Source organism: Labeo rohita, chromosome 5 (genome assembly GCF_022985175.1).
Source record: "Labeo rohita strain BAU-BD-2019 chromosome 5, IGBB_LRoh.1.0, whole genome shotgun sequence".
Lineage (NCBI taxonomy): Eukaryota > Metazoa > Chordata > Actinopteri > Cypriniformes > Cyprinidae > Labeo > Labeo rohita.
The window spans coordinates 39,523,569-39,538,228 of record NC_066873.1 but is presented as its reverse complement, the minus strand read 5'-3'; the positions used below and the strand labels follow the sequence as shown (position 1 = coordinate 39,538,228).

The 14,660-nt window shown below is 34.0% G+C and overlaps 1 protein-coding gene across 1 annotated transcript in view; it reads left to right on the top strand.

Annotated features, from left to right (window-relative positions):
* ppil2 (peptidylprolyl isomerase (cyclophilin)-like 2) overlaps positions 1 to 14,021 on the top strand; it is a 50,679-nt gene extending 36,658 nt beyond the window's left edge. Inside the window, exons 15-20 of the mRNA XM_051110121.1 lie at positions 5,170 to 5,287; positions 6,156 to 6,212; positions 9,403 to 9,475; positions 9,873 to 9,935; positions 10,027 to 10,169; positions 13,656 to 14,021. Of these exons, the coding sequence (XP_050966078.1) occupies positions 5,170 to 5,287; positions 6,156 to 6,212; positions 9,403 to 9,475; positions 9,873 to 9,935; positions 10,027 to 10,169; positions 13,656 to 13,755 (554 nt within the window). The 3' untranslated portion in view covers positions 13,756 to 14,021. The remainder of the gene's footprint in view (positions 1 to 5,169; positions 5,288 to 6,155; positions 6,213 to 9,402; positions 9,476 to 9,872; positions 9,936 to 10,026; positions 10,170 to 13,655) is intronic.
* The last annotated feature ends 639 nt before the right edge of the window (positions 14,022 to 14,660 follow it).

The window sequence follows — 14,660 nt, the reverse complement described above, 5'->3', positions numbered from 1 at the left end:
TTATCTCGCAATTGTAACTTTCTCAGGTTTTCAATAAAAGTCAGAATTGTGGGTAAAAAAGTCAGAATTGTGAGAAAGAAATTCACGATTTTTACTTTTTCTCTCAATTGTGAGTTTATATCTCGCAGTTGTGACTTTTCTTAGATTTAAGACTTTATTTCTCAGAATTGTGAGTTTATACCTCGCAATTGCGACTCAGATTTGCAATAAAGTCAGAATTGCAAGAAATAAACTTTCAGTTTTGACTTTTTTTCTCATTTGCGAGTTTATATCTCACAGTTGTGATTTTTTTTTTTTTCTCAGATTTAAGACTTTCTCACAATTCTGAGTTTATATCTCGCAAGTGTGATTTTATTTTTTTTATTGTTTTTTTTTTCGTTTTTTTTTTTTCTTTTCTTGTTTTTTTCTTACCTCCTCAGAATCAAACTCAGAATTGCGAGAAACCCAATTCTGACTTTTTTTCTCAATTGCGAGTTTATATCTTGCAGTTGTGACTTTTTCTCAGATTTGCGACTTTATTTCTCAAAATTGTGAGTTTATATCTTGCAAGTGGGATTATTTTTTATATATATTATTTGTGTGACAAATTGAATGTCAGGTTATTAACTGAAAATTCATCCTAGTCATTTGGGAATTAATCTTTTTTTCCCCCCAGTTGGATTTTCTCAGTGAATCTGTTGATTCCGAAAACTGAAACATTTACTTAAAAGAAAAAGAACTCTGAAAAAAATTTACTTTCACCTAGTTGCCAGAGCAACATTTCTCATTTCAAGTCAGAATTGCAAGGAAAAAGTCAGAATTGCGAAGAAAAAGTCAGACTTGCGAGTTTATATTTTGTAATTGTCACTTTTTCTCAGATTTTCCATAAAAGTCAGAATTGCGAGTAAAAAAGTCAGGAGTGTGAGATGTAAACTCGGAGTTGCGAGGGAAAAAGTCAGAATTGCGAGAAATAAACAATTCTGACTTTTTTCTCGATTGCGAGTTTATATCTTGCAATTGTTACTTTTTCTTAGATTTGCGACTTTATTTCTAAAAATTGTGAGTTTATATCTCGCAATTCTGACTTTTTTTTACAGAATTTTCTAAAAAAAAGTTATTTTTTATTTTTTATTTTTTTCAAATTTTAGTAAAATAAGCTAAAACTTAATATAAAAAACTACATGGACATTGTCTAAAATCTAAAATGGTCACAAAAATTATATTAGTCACTTCAATTATATTAAAATAATACTGGATCTAGTGATTCAACCTGATTCATTCACTAGTTAGACTGATTTGGCTATTGAGTTCAACTGACTAATTCGGTCATCTGGCTGCTACAAATAATGATTTAAATTTAGCTCTGCTCGTCTTACAAATGTTTCAAATGACTTGCACAAAAGCTTTGTAATTGCATAGAGAAACGTGCTGTACTTTATTAAAAATTGGTTCAGAAAGAGTCATACAGGTTTGAAACACTTGAGAGTGAGTAAAAGATGATACATTTCTGTGTGAACTGTCCCTTAAATATGAACCATTGAAAGAAACACACTGATTAATGTTGACGTTTTACCAACCATAATAACGTTGCTTATTTATATTATTTTGAAGGCTTTGATCATGTGTTCAGCTGTCCTGTTTTCCTCCATTTAGTTGAAGAATAGATAATATTAACCAAATTATCAAAATGTGTTTTGGATGCTGCAACAAGAAGTCATGAGAGTGACAAATTGCACAATGTTCCTTTGAAGAGACGCAGCGTTCTGTAATAAGGGTGCGCTGTTAGGCTGTGAATGAATGTGTAGTGATTATGATTCTGCAGGATTCATCTACAAAATTAAATGAAGGCTTCTTACACAGCGGTGTGCTATCAGTGCAGTAGAAAACATCACAACTCACACACAGTGCAAAGACATTTTTAGATATACCCATGCGTGAATGAGGGTGGATATAAGGTCTGTACACAAAGGAAAATATTATAAAATATAGTTTTATAGTATTTTTTTGTGGTAGTCACTGGCTGTTATGTATTTCTTTGCAAAGGGCCTGATTGCTTTGTTAAAATTATAGCAATCATATGATTTTTAAATTAATTGTCGTTTAATCTGGTTAATCACGAGTAATTGTGTATTTCCACCTGCAGTAATTTTTAATTAGTCACTGCAGACTTAAAACATGAAGGGGGTACTTCAAGCTTGAATTGTACGAAATTTATTTTTTGAGTCAAATGACATAATTTGTTTATTGCATTATTTTTGGTAAAGTATAATGGATTGAAAAACATTCATTATAATACTAATGTTAAATTTAATGTTACATTTTAAAATATATAGCATAATTATTACTATTCACCACATCTCCAAATAATTAGAAATTTAGCATTGCATCACTTGCTCACCAGTGGATCCTCTGCAATGAATGGGTGCCGTCAGAATGAGAGTTTAAACAGCTAAAAAAATGATTTGCACAAACAGAGCGTTGTTTTGTTTTTTGTTTTGTTTTGTTTTGTTTTGTTTTGTTTTGTTTTTTTGTTTTTAAACAAACCAAACCTGCCTAAATGGTGTTTGAACTATGCATAGTTCTCACCTGATTCAGAAAAGTCAGCTTTTCAACTGAAGAAATTTACCTGGAAGCAATGATTTGAAGTTAAATACATCTGAATGATAGATTTGTTTATTAAAAACAAAGAGCTTTTCACTTCACAACGTTGATTGATGGACTGGAGTGGTGTGGATTATGAGTTGTGACATTTTTATCAGCTATTTGGACTCTCATTCTGACGGCACCCATTCACTAAAGAGGCTCCATTGGTAAACAAGTGACGTAATGCCAAATTTCTCCAAATCTGTTTTGATGAACAAACCTCACCTCTCATCTACATCTCAGATGGCTTGAGGATGAGCAGATTTTCCGCAAATTTTTCTTTTTAGGTGAACTATTTCTTTAATTAAACTTGGCCCATTAACTTCTATTATTGTCTTAAATTTTCTGTGCTTAATCCACAGCAGACTACAAATGTATGGATTTAATTATCTAACTCTGGAATTTAATATTTCTGTAATGTAGTCTCTTAAGTGCTCAAAATTATTTTTACTGCAGTTTTTAATTTTGGCTGCCTTGTTATTCTGTCTGGTTAATTTTCATTCTCTTTTTTTTTTTTTTTTTTTTTTTTTTTTTCTCATCCTTTTTAATCAAGTCAGTGGCATGGGGTAGGAAATGTCAGCAAGGTCATAAATTATGCAGAAATGTCACCTGGGGAATGTTTATGAGGGTGTGCAAGTTTTCAAAGGCAGATTGGTGTGTTGTAAAGCCATCGCTCCACAACGACACCAGCTGCTGGACGTTAAACACCTCCTTGCTATAGCTAGAATCATGTGCAAATGCTCATCGAGAAGTACAGAAGATTTTCAAGCTCACATAACTGTGTGAATTCAGTAGGTGCAGGTGTCTCAGAACACCATCTGAGTTGTGGAAAAATGTTCCTAATCTCGCCGTCTCATGTCGGTCTTTGCACGCACGCACACACGCGATTGCTCGCTGTGAAAGCTGCATCCAGCAGAGCTTTTGATTGAGCGTGATGAAGCGTTAATTAGTGTACCTGATTTGGAGGCCTTTGGCATGAGGTGTTTGTTTATGGTGGCAGAAGATGACGCATGGTGCCTGTGCGTGGAGCACTGGGTTAGTAATTTTATAAATCATTTGAAGTGATTCAAAAAGACAATCTGGGTCAAGTTCAGTTGAACCGCTTTAATATTTCAGTGTAAAATCTGTGGGGAGAATTAAATAGTCGGAATGCTGCATTATATACTAATGTTCCAAAAAAAAAAAAGGAAGGAGACTTTTAGGCTCAGCGGGGCTGCATTTATTTGATCAAAAATACAAAGAAAGCAGTAATAATGTAGAATGTTTTTGCATTTTAAAATAAGTGCTTTCTTTTTGAATATTTTTTAAAATGTAATTTATTTCTGTGATGCAAAGCTGAATTTTCAGAATCATTACTCCAGTCTTCATGAGACATGATCCTTCAAAAATCATTTGTAACACTGTAAATGTCTTTACTGTCACTTTAGATGAATTTAATGCACCCTGGCTGAATAAACATAATTTTTATCAAAAATTCTTACTGACCCCACACTTTTTAACAATGGTTTATGTTGTCTGTGTGATTTTTGGATTGCCATAGTTTATTTATTGCAGTTTTTTGTGTGGGTTTGAGGTTTGTGCAAACTAAACCTATTGAACTTGAGTACATAAATTGTCCCGTCATTTGCTACAGACATGAATTTATCCTCAAATCGTGTGGCTTTTTAAGAAGTGTGTTATTTTTTTAAGTGGTCAGATTTATGATATAATTAGTGATAAAATCCCAAAAACATTGAATAAGGGACTTGAGCCATATGAAGTAAAACCAAAAATTTTTAAGACACCAGATATAATTGTTTTATATTTTTTACTAGCGGGTGCAGGGCACTATAGTTCATTTGTGTAAGTGAGGATAGCAAAATATAGCAAACTGTGACATATCACATACAAAATTTTTGTACACTGCTTTACCAGTAAGATGAATAATAATTAGGACCAAAAATTATTTAGACACTTTGAGCTGACCATGTTTTGCTTAAGTGTTTTTTCTTTAATTGCTAATGTGACTTTTTTACACCACAGACTGAAGGAAACAAAGCATTGCTTAGTAATTGGTGAACAAACTAATGATAGTTGTGTAAATATTGTCATACAATTGTCTGAATTTTTGGTTGATTGTAATCCATTACATACATTTCTATCAAAGTTATCTGACATCAGTATGAATTTGTTCTGACACCGTTTAACTTTTTTTGTCATTTTATTACCATTTTCTAAACTATAGTGAACAAACTGATAATGTGAGATGTTGAAGGTGTCTGACTGTATGGGGACCAGAATATGTTTTGCAATCCCGTTTGGTGCCGCTAGTGTCATAGAAAGTCTGTTTTTTATTGAACAAATGTGTTTCTGTTCACGGGATCACTGCTTTTGTTCTTCCACTGAAATTATACCAAACTACAGATGTGATGCTGCATACAGCAGGGTTGTTATTGGCCAAGTGTCATGATGTGTTACTCGTAATCTCATACACATGCTCCCTATTGTGTTTAATATCCATATTTTTTCCCCTCCTGTCGTCCCTTTCTCTGTTGTTGTGTGTATTAGGAGGAGAGTCTTACTGGGGGAAGCCGTTCAAGGACGAGTTCAGGCCCAATCTGTCTCACACGGGTCGTGGTATTCTGAGCATGGCTAACTCAGGACCCAACACAAATAAATCCCAGTTGTGAGTAAATGTTTCATCTGCTCATTACAGTGATTGGATTAATATCAAATGCCCTGTTTAGAGTTTGTTTTAAACCTCTGAAGTATTACACTTTTGGAATTAATTCAGCCTGAGCCTCTTAAAGGGATAGTTCACCCAAAAATGAAAATTCTGTCATTAATTACTCACCCTCATGTTGTTCCAAACCTGTAAGAGCTTTGTTCATCTTCAAGACACAAATTAAGATATTTTTGATGAAATATGAGAGCTTTCTTACCCTGCATAGACAGCAATGCAAATACCATGGTCAAGGCTCAGAAAGGTAGTAAGAACATCGGCAAAAACTTTATTAGTCTGGGAATGTTTTAGTAACATTGCTCTTTATGGAGGGTAAGAAAGCTCTTGGATTTTATCACAAATATCTTAATTTGTGTTCCGAAGATGAATAAAGCTCTTACGGGTGAGTAATCAATGACAGAGTTCTTGTTTTTGGTTGAACTATCCCTTTAACATGGAGACTCCATTCAAACTTTATCATAGGTCATTTTAACCTGATGTCTCCTTTGGGTTTTTATAAACCTGTTTAACAAAAATTCCATTTTAATTTCGACCTTTGACATTGCTAGATTTTTCTGCATTCTAAATCAAACCAACACCTATGATGTCATTCTAATATTTGCATTCTAGTTGGTCTTGTCTTTCTAAACTTATTTAACCCTCAGTAACCAGCTGTAACAAATGGGAGGAATCAAAGCCTAAACTGACCTGAAATTTCAACACTATTTCTTGTTACATTTGTAAGCACTGATGTTTAGCTTATGAAATGTAAATATAGTTTAAATATGAAATTGCACTTACAAAAAGTTTATTTTTCTCTGTTTACTTTCAGCTTTATAACATTTCGCTCATGCACATACCTGGATCGGAAACACACTGTGTTTGGAAGGTAATTTTATTTCTGTATATTTTTGTCTTCTGTAATGGGGCATTCACAGTCAAATAGCTTCATCAGAGCAGTGCTAAATTAAAAAAAAAAAAAGGTTTTTAATGCTTTAGAAGACTTTTATGCTCACAAAATCTTCATTTATCTGACCAAAAATACCATAAAAACAGTAATATTGTGAATGTTATTACAATTTAAAGGAGACCTGTTATGCCTCTTTTTATATGATGTAATTTAAGTCTCAGGTGTCCCCATAATGTGTCTGTGAAATTTCAGCACAAAATACTTCACAGATCATTTATTATAACAAAAATGCCTATGTTTTCGTGCATGTGTCTTTAAATGCAAATGAGCTGCTGCTCTCCGCCCCCTTTTCCAAATAGGGCTGTGCCTTTACAGCTCGTACTTCATATACTCTGCTAAAAAAACTGTTTGGTTTTAATTACCATGTTTATGCACACTGAAATCATGCATTTTAAACCATATTAGTTTAAACTTCTGTTACATGGTTTTCTAAGCACACACATCCGAAGCATGCGTGTGAGTACTAAACTAAGTTTTCTTTCATGTCTTATTGCGCTTAAACTGTCAAATACACACAAGATTATGTTAAAAACACACGGGAGTTACAAAAACAGTTGGTTGTGTCTGTATAATTAAACAGCTGGGAAAGAAATTGCATGTTTATGTTATATCAGTGTGGCAGCAGTGTATTATACAGTAAATAAATCAATAAATCCACTGCTTTCTTGTCTCCTCTGAGGCTGGGACTCTAAATATTGTTCTGTGCTTGTCTGTGCAGCCAACAACAGAACAATTAACACATTTTCTTCATACTTTTCCCAAGGCGTTAGAACTGGTACACCATTGACGCTTGTGAAAACAAAATGACGGCTTGGGTGGAAACGTGCAGATTAAGAGGCGGTAATATTATAATAAGATCCCCTTACTACGTCACATGGGCAGTGAAATGTGATGTGCTTGTGTTTAGACATGCTTGCAGAAAGGCTTACCATAGCAAAGTTACTGGGTGGTCCTTTTTCACTTTTCCTGGGTTGGTAGTTGCACCGGGAACCCGATTATAGCACTTAAGTGAAGGTTAAATGGTATATTTCTCATTTGGTCAGCTTTCTCTGTGTGAAGCCCTTCCTGGGGAAAAGCATGACTTCTGTTGAATCAGAGCATTCCAGCACACACACACACTTTTACTCTAAGGGAAAGTCTTGCCTATTTGGCATCAGGTTGAAATCCTTGGACTCTAGCTGTGGAATTCAGAGGCTTGTAAGCATAAGCCTGAACCAAACTCCTGTGCAAACTCACATGCACCCCTCAGTCTGTGTGTACTTACTGAGCACGTGCAGTGAGAACGAACACACACACACACACACACACACACACCCCTCGACCCTCAGCCTATAGGGCACCTAGAAACCTAAGGCTCTTGTCTCATAGGAACGAAAGTACACAACATGTGTGCGTATAGATCCAACACAACAAACAGGACAAATGGGATATCATTTACTGATCTTTTGCATGTTGTGGATTTAGAGAAGTTAACCAACACCAAAAATGATTATAGTAGCACAACTTTATTTATTTTTATTTTTTTTTCCACTAAAACCCAGTTTAAATATTTTGCAAGATTAGCAATGATGTAAATGTGAATTTATTTAATATTATTTATATAGTGCTTATTAATTTGAATTAGATTTGCATGTTTCGTTTCATTTTAGTTCGCCTTTTTTATTTTATGTAATTGTCTTTTTTGTATTTTTATTAAGCTTTATTTTTAAGCTTTAATTTTACTAATTTTAGTAATTCAACTTTATTTATTTCAGTTACATTTCCAAGGCAACATTTCTTATTTTTGTGCAAGTTTAGGATTTTCATGTAATATTTTATTTTATTTTACTTACCAAAAACTGTTTAGATAGTAGTGATAGTTTTAGTTAACAATAACAAACCTTTTAAAAGCTATTGTATGGTTTTAGAAGACTTGAAATATAACATGTATTTTACTTGTATTTTAATTGTATGTACACTACCGGTCAAAAGTTTTTGAACAGTAAGATTTTGTAATGTTTTTTTAAAGAAGTCTCTTCTGCTCACTAAGCCTGCATTTGTTTAATCCAAAATACAGCAAAGCAGTAAAATTTTGAATATTAGTATTTAAAATAACTGTTTTCTATTTGAATATATTTTAAACTGTAATTTATTTCTGTGATTCCAAAGCTGAATTTTTAGCATTATTACTCCAGTCACATGATCCTTCAGAAATCATTCTGATATTCTGATTTGCTGTTTAAAAAAACATTTATTATAATTGTTAAAAACAGACGAGTATAATTTTTTTCATTTTTTTTTTTTTTTTTTTTTTTTTTGAGTAGAAAGTTCAGAAGAACAGCATTTATCTGAAATAGAAATCTTTTGTAACATTATAAATGTTTTTATCACCCTTGATCAATTTAAAGCACCCTTACATAAAGTATCAATTTATAATATTTCTTTCCCCCCCAAAAAAACATTATACTGACTCCAAGCTTTTGAATGGCATAGTGTATAATGTTACAAAATCTTTTTATTTCAAATGCTGATCTTTGGATCTTTCTATTTATCAAAGAATCTTGAAAAAAATGTACTGTTTTAAATATTGATAATAATAATAATAATAACAACAACAAATGTTTCTTGAACAGCAAATCAACATATTAGAATGATTTCTGAAGGATCATATGACACTGAAGACTGGAGTAATGATGCTGAAAATTCAGCTTTGATCACAGGAATAAATTACATTTTAAAATACGTTTAAATAGAAAGCAGTTATTTTAAATAGTAAAAATATTTCAGAATTGTACTGTTTTTGCTGTACTTTGGATCAAATAAATGCAGGCCTGGTGAGCAGAAGACTTCTTTAAAAAAACAATAAAAATCTTACTGTTAGTGTACTGCTTTGGTCCTTTTTTGCTCTTTTTGTTGCATAACAGCTCAAGATGAGGATAAAGAATTTGCAGAATTTTCATTTTTGGATGTGTTGTTCCTTTAAGAAAAGTTAAAGATTGTTGGCTGCAGTGAGAGAGTTTGATTCGGTCTCATTAGAGATATTATCACCACTTGGCACTGGATAAATACCTCATTTACTCTTTGTAGCAGGATTTTAATAGGATTCTGTCCTTCTCTTACTCTCTTTTAGAGTGGTTGGTGGTTTGGAGACCCTCACAGCGATGGAGAATGTTGAAAGTGATCCGAAGACAGACAAACCCAAGGTGCTGAAGCCAATTTTTCCCCTTCTGTAGCATCAGAAATGTACGATTCGGTTGCACAAGCACATGTCAGCAGTGTAGGACTGTGCGTGCTTTGTTGACTCACGGTACCTCCTGTTTGTTTATATTTTTCCACCTGCTGTCAAATTCCACAATGCCAAAAAAGAAAACAGTCCAATTTAAAACAGAAGCATTTTTTCCTTTTCACTTGTGTGCCTTTTTATTTTCGACCATTTTGTGTCTCCTTCATGTAAAATGTTTTAGCTTGGGGCAGCAGAGTTTTTGACACTTTGCTTCAGTGCTTTTTGTTTTGTTTTTTTTCTTTTTCAAGAGTTAACAGCATGCTAGTAGGTGAAGAGTGTTTTCTCAGACTCTCTCTGTTTCTCTTTCTCATTGTCAGTCTGAGATAAAGCTGCTGAGCGCTTCAGTATTTGTGGACCCGTATGAGGAAGCCGATGCACAGGTCAGCATTTGTGTGCATGTACATGTTCAATATCATATCTGTTGTGTTTTCACGCCATGCCGTTGATGTGACACTGTGTGTGTGCGTTTAGATTGCAGCCGAGCGAGAGAAGGAAGCACAGAAACAGGAGGAAGAGAGAGCACAAACTTCTGCTTCAGCCAGCAAGGCAAAAACAGAGGACAAGCCTAAATCCTTCAGAGCAGGAGTGGGCAAATACGTCAACATGGCTGCCACGTGAGTTCACACACACATCAGTGATGATGCCCAGCTGTTGAATATGACAACTGTAAAAAAAAAAAAAATACAAGACTTTATAGATCGTTTTATATTGCAAGATATTGCATTGATTTATTTCATTTGAAAATCCATAACTACTTCTCCTGCAACAGTGAATATTTGATCATTACTGAACTAATAAATATGAGTTGCCATAAGCTTTCCTGCTAGCACAGAAGTTATACTGAATACATAAAGTCTGTTGACTCTCAAAGTCTGAAATTTACTCTGGTAATCCTCATCTTTATTACAAAAAACTATTTATTAAAAGCAATGTTTGGTTGTTTGATTTCCAAAAAAATAAGTTATTTGTTATTTATCAAAGGGTTATAGGATTACAGCAGTGTTTTCACACTGGATCTACAGCGTCACTGCAAAGGAAATAATTTAATAAGCCAAATGAATAAAATGAGTCTTAGCCAGAATTAATGGATGAATAGATAGAGAGATGGACAGGACAGAACGATGGACAACAATAGTCTGATAGATAGACAGATAGAGGGATAGATAGAGTGACAGAGATAGATGGACGGATAGATAGATAATAGAGCAACAGGGATGGATGGATGGATGGATGGATGGACAGACAGACAACAATAGACAGACTGATAGATGGATAGGAAGAGATGGATAGAAAGATAGACAGACGGATAGATAGATGGATAGATAGAGCAACAGAGATAGACCGATAGATGAATAGATGGATAGGCAGACGGACAGACATAGATAGATAGATAGATAGATAGATAGAGCGACAGAGATAGACAGACAGATGGATAGATATAGCAGACAGACAGAACGATAGACAACAATAGACAGACTGATAGACAGGTAGATGGATGGATAGAGCGACAGAGATGGATGGATGGACAGACAGACAGACAACAATAGACAGACTGATAGATGGATAGAAAGATAGACGGATAGATGGATAGATAGATAGATGGATAGAGCGAGATAGATATAGATGGATAGATAGATGGATAGAGCGAGATAGATATAGATGGATAGATAGATGAATATATAGTGCGACAGAGATAGACAGTCAGACAGGTAGATAGATAAGTCAGACAGACAGATAGATATAGACAGAGAGACAGACAGACAGATAAATAATTCAGGTCTGATGGTAAATGAGTGTGTTTGTGGGTGTCCCTAGTGAGGGGTTTGTTCCACGCCACAGCAGGAGTCAGGATATCAGCACAGTTTACTGAGAACGGCAGGAGATCATTCTAATTATCCTTCACAACCCCACTGCTTCACACACACACACACACACACACACACAGACAGACTGGCTGTTAAACAGACATACACATACATACACTGTAATGTGAGCACCTGCTGCTGACACACACATCACTGCTACCTGATGGGAACAGCGCCATTTCTCACACGCACATACTGCCTGCAAGTATTATGAAAAATGTGTTTTTTTTGTTGTTTTTTTTTTTATTAATTTCATTTTATTCATTTTGGCTTATCACTTTAACACAAGCATGGGGTTCAGATAATTAAATGAGCTCAAAATAATTCAAACTGGCAGTTAAGGCTGCAACGATTCTTCAATTGTATTCGATTTTTAAAAATCCTAGATTCATTTTGCCTGTGTCGAGTAATCGGCAAAATACCTGAAGTTGCACATTCCACATATTAAACCCATTAAAAAACATAATAAAGCATAATGCTATTAAGAATTCACAAACGCTACGAATCAATTATATAAATACATGATATAATAAATATATATATAATATAAATATATATAGAGCTGTCTGTCAAGTCAGGAGCGCTATACTGCATCATTACACAAACGTCTGTTTTCCGTTGTTTATCATGGGCATAGTCTCCGAAGTTACGATCACGCCATGTATTTTTAGATAGCACAAATAATAGAACTTTATTATTATAACATGGTTTAGGGCACTGACATCACCAAGATTGAGCTGATTAAGATGAGTAAGATCTTTTAAGTGAGCAGCTACAGTACCTTTAGACTTCATTGTTGCGCTTTGTAATCTCACTATGTTAAAAAAAAATAAATAAATAAATTAAAAAAACTTTGCATGTCGTAGATCTGGCGGAGAATGTGCGTTGATACACCTTTATTCAATGCTACGTGGTTTATTTTGATAGGTTAACTGTTTTTGTGGTGTTAAGGGAAAGCACCTCAGCAGCGCGTTCTTAACATAAGAAAAAGACAGTCATTTCTCCTTGCTGCAATAAATCACTTTTTTTTTCTGCACTACACAAGTGAATTTCGCCAAGATGTTTTCAGAGATGATAGACAAGACGTTATAGAATAATAATTTATTAACAAACCAAATTTTGACAAAAAATGTCATTTCTACCTGTTTTTCGTTTTTCCTAAAAACATCCCAGCACGACATCTGACAGGTTTTCCCAGTTCACATATTTAAATGATAAATGACAGATTGATCTTGTTTGCATTTATTAAACATTTTGAAACAAAAAAGTACTAATCATATTTTTTCTGAAATTAATCCCACCTAACAATAAAGTTTTTAAATATACTTTTATATTGCAATAATTTCACATTCAATCTTCAAATTAATGTAGAAACAACATAAAGACAGTATATTTTTAATATTTGTTAAATATATTTTTTATGACTAAAGGTATCACTGATACCAATATTACTGTTGTCTTTCTGAATTTCTTTTTCTGAAATTCATCACAATTAATCCCACCTAACATTAAATGAGAAGTTACAGAACAAAAATGAACAGATAATGTACTCACCCCCTTGTTATCAAAGATTTTCATGTCTTCATTCGTAAATAAATTGTTTTTTAAAGGCAAACATTTCAGGATTTTTCTCCATATAGTGGACTTCAATGGTGCCCGCGAGTTTGAACTTCCAAAATGCATTATTAATGCAGTTTTGAAGGGCTCTAAACGATCCCAGCCAAGGACGATCGGTTATTTTCCAAAAAAAAAAAGACAATATATATACTTTTTTACTTAAAATGCTTGTCTCGTCTAGCTCTGCGTGAACTCTACTTGAATACTGGAAATGTTTTACTTTTTTTACATTTTTTTTAAATACTGTATGACATTCATTTTTATTGTACATTAGCATTGTATCAAATATACTAAGGATTTTATTTTTACCTTTTTATGAACCTTAGGCTACTGTAGCTTTAAGAGCTCTGTATTTAAAGGAGGTTCATTGTCACTGGCTAAACTCTTTGCATGTGAAATGATGAGTAATAGCATTTACATTCAGGTTCCAGATTTGCTGCTGGTTCATTCATTAACAGCCTTTTTGCGAAACCTTGCATTTACATTGTGACAGATTCACAAAACATTGTGCTCTGTAACGTGCCAGACAAACTGCTGAGTTTAGACTCCCATAATCACTACTGAATCAATTACACAAACCTTATTAACTTTAATGTCTTATTCACTCTCCTTCATCAGGAAACATTCCCACCCAGATGGTGACAAACCCTCCACTAGTGAAGCTCCTGCCAAGAAACCCAAAGGCAGAACGGGTTTTGGCGACTTCAGTTCCTGGTAGAAGCACGGCACCATCTCTCCACACATTGACTGACTGTGGGTAAATTGAGTTGTTGGACTGATCTTACTTGGCACAGACCTCTTGCATTTTTCCCCTTTATGGTTCCTATTTTGAAAGTTTTTGTATTTTTATGTAATAGTGTGGCAGGGATTTAGTTTGCATGTAGTTAAGTCTTTCTTTATATTGAGTCCTGTAAATAATCATTGTTTTTTGCATATTAAATAATTTCATCTATGCGTTAATAAATGCATTTTGCTGAAAGTTTGGCTTGTTCATGCCTTAGTGTTTTTATTTTTGTTCGTATGGCATGGAAGCCAATTTCCACCACAGAATTTAAAAAAAAAGATCATTTTTTAAATTTATCATTGACCTAATTTTTTTCTATCTAATCCAACTAGAGTTGAGTCAGTCTTTTCTTCTTCTTCATGTGGTGTTTTGTCATTGTGTGCAGGTATTGTGGTTTTGTGCTTGTAGCTACAGTATCAGGAGTCCTCCGATGGGACGTACCGTTCTGATTCATCCCACAAGTTCCAGAATGTTGCATATAAAGTCTTTATAGTTCACACAATAGAGCATTTCTCCTGCTGTGGACGTTGCGTCTGTGGTTTTTAATTTCTTTTCTGGAAGGGAGTTTCCTGTGCTTGCTTGCTTTGTTCTTGCTGACTGTGTAGGGTTTTTCTTTTATATTATTTTTTGCTGCTATGACCCAAGTGTGTTTCATACGACTCTGGGGGGCCAATTATACAAGCTTACTGTTTCTGAAAGTTATTGCTTTTTCCATTTCCTTCTGTTGGCATAAGGACAAATCTCACAAAACCTGTCAGGTGGGCTCATAGTACAACATGAAAATGAAAGAAAAAAATAAATAATTTATTTTGTTACATTTTCAATTAATCATGTTCACA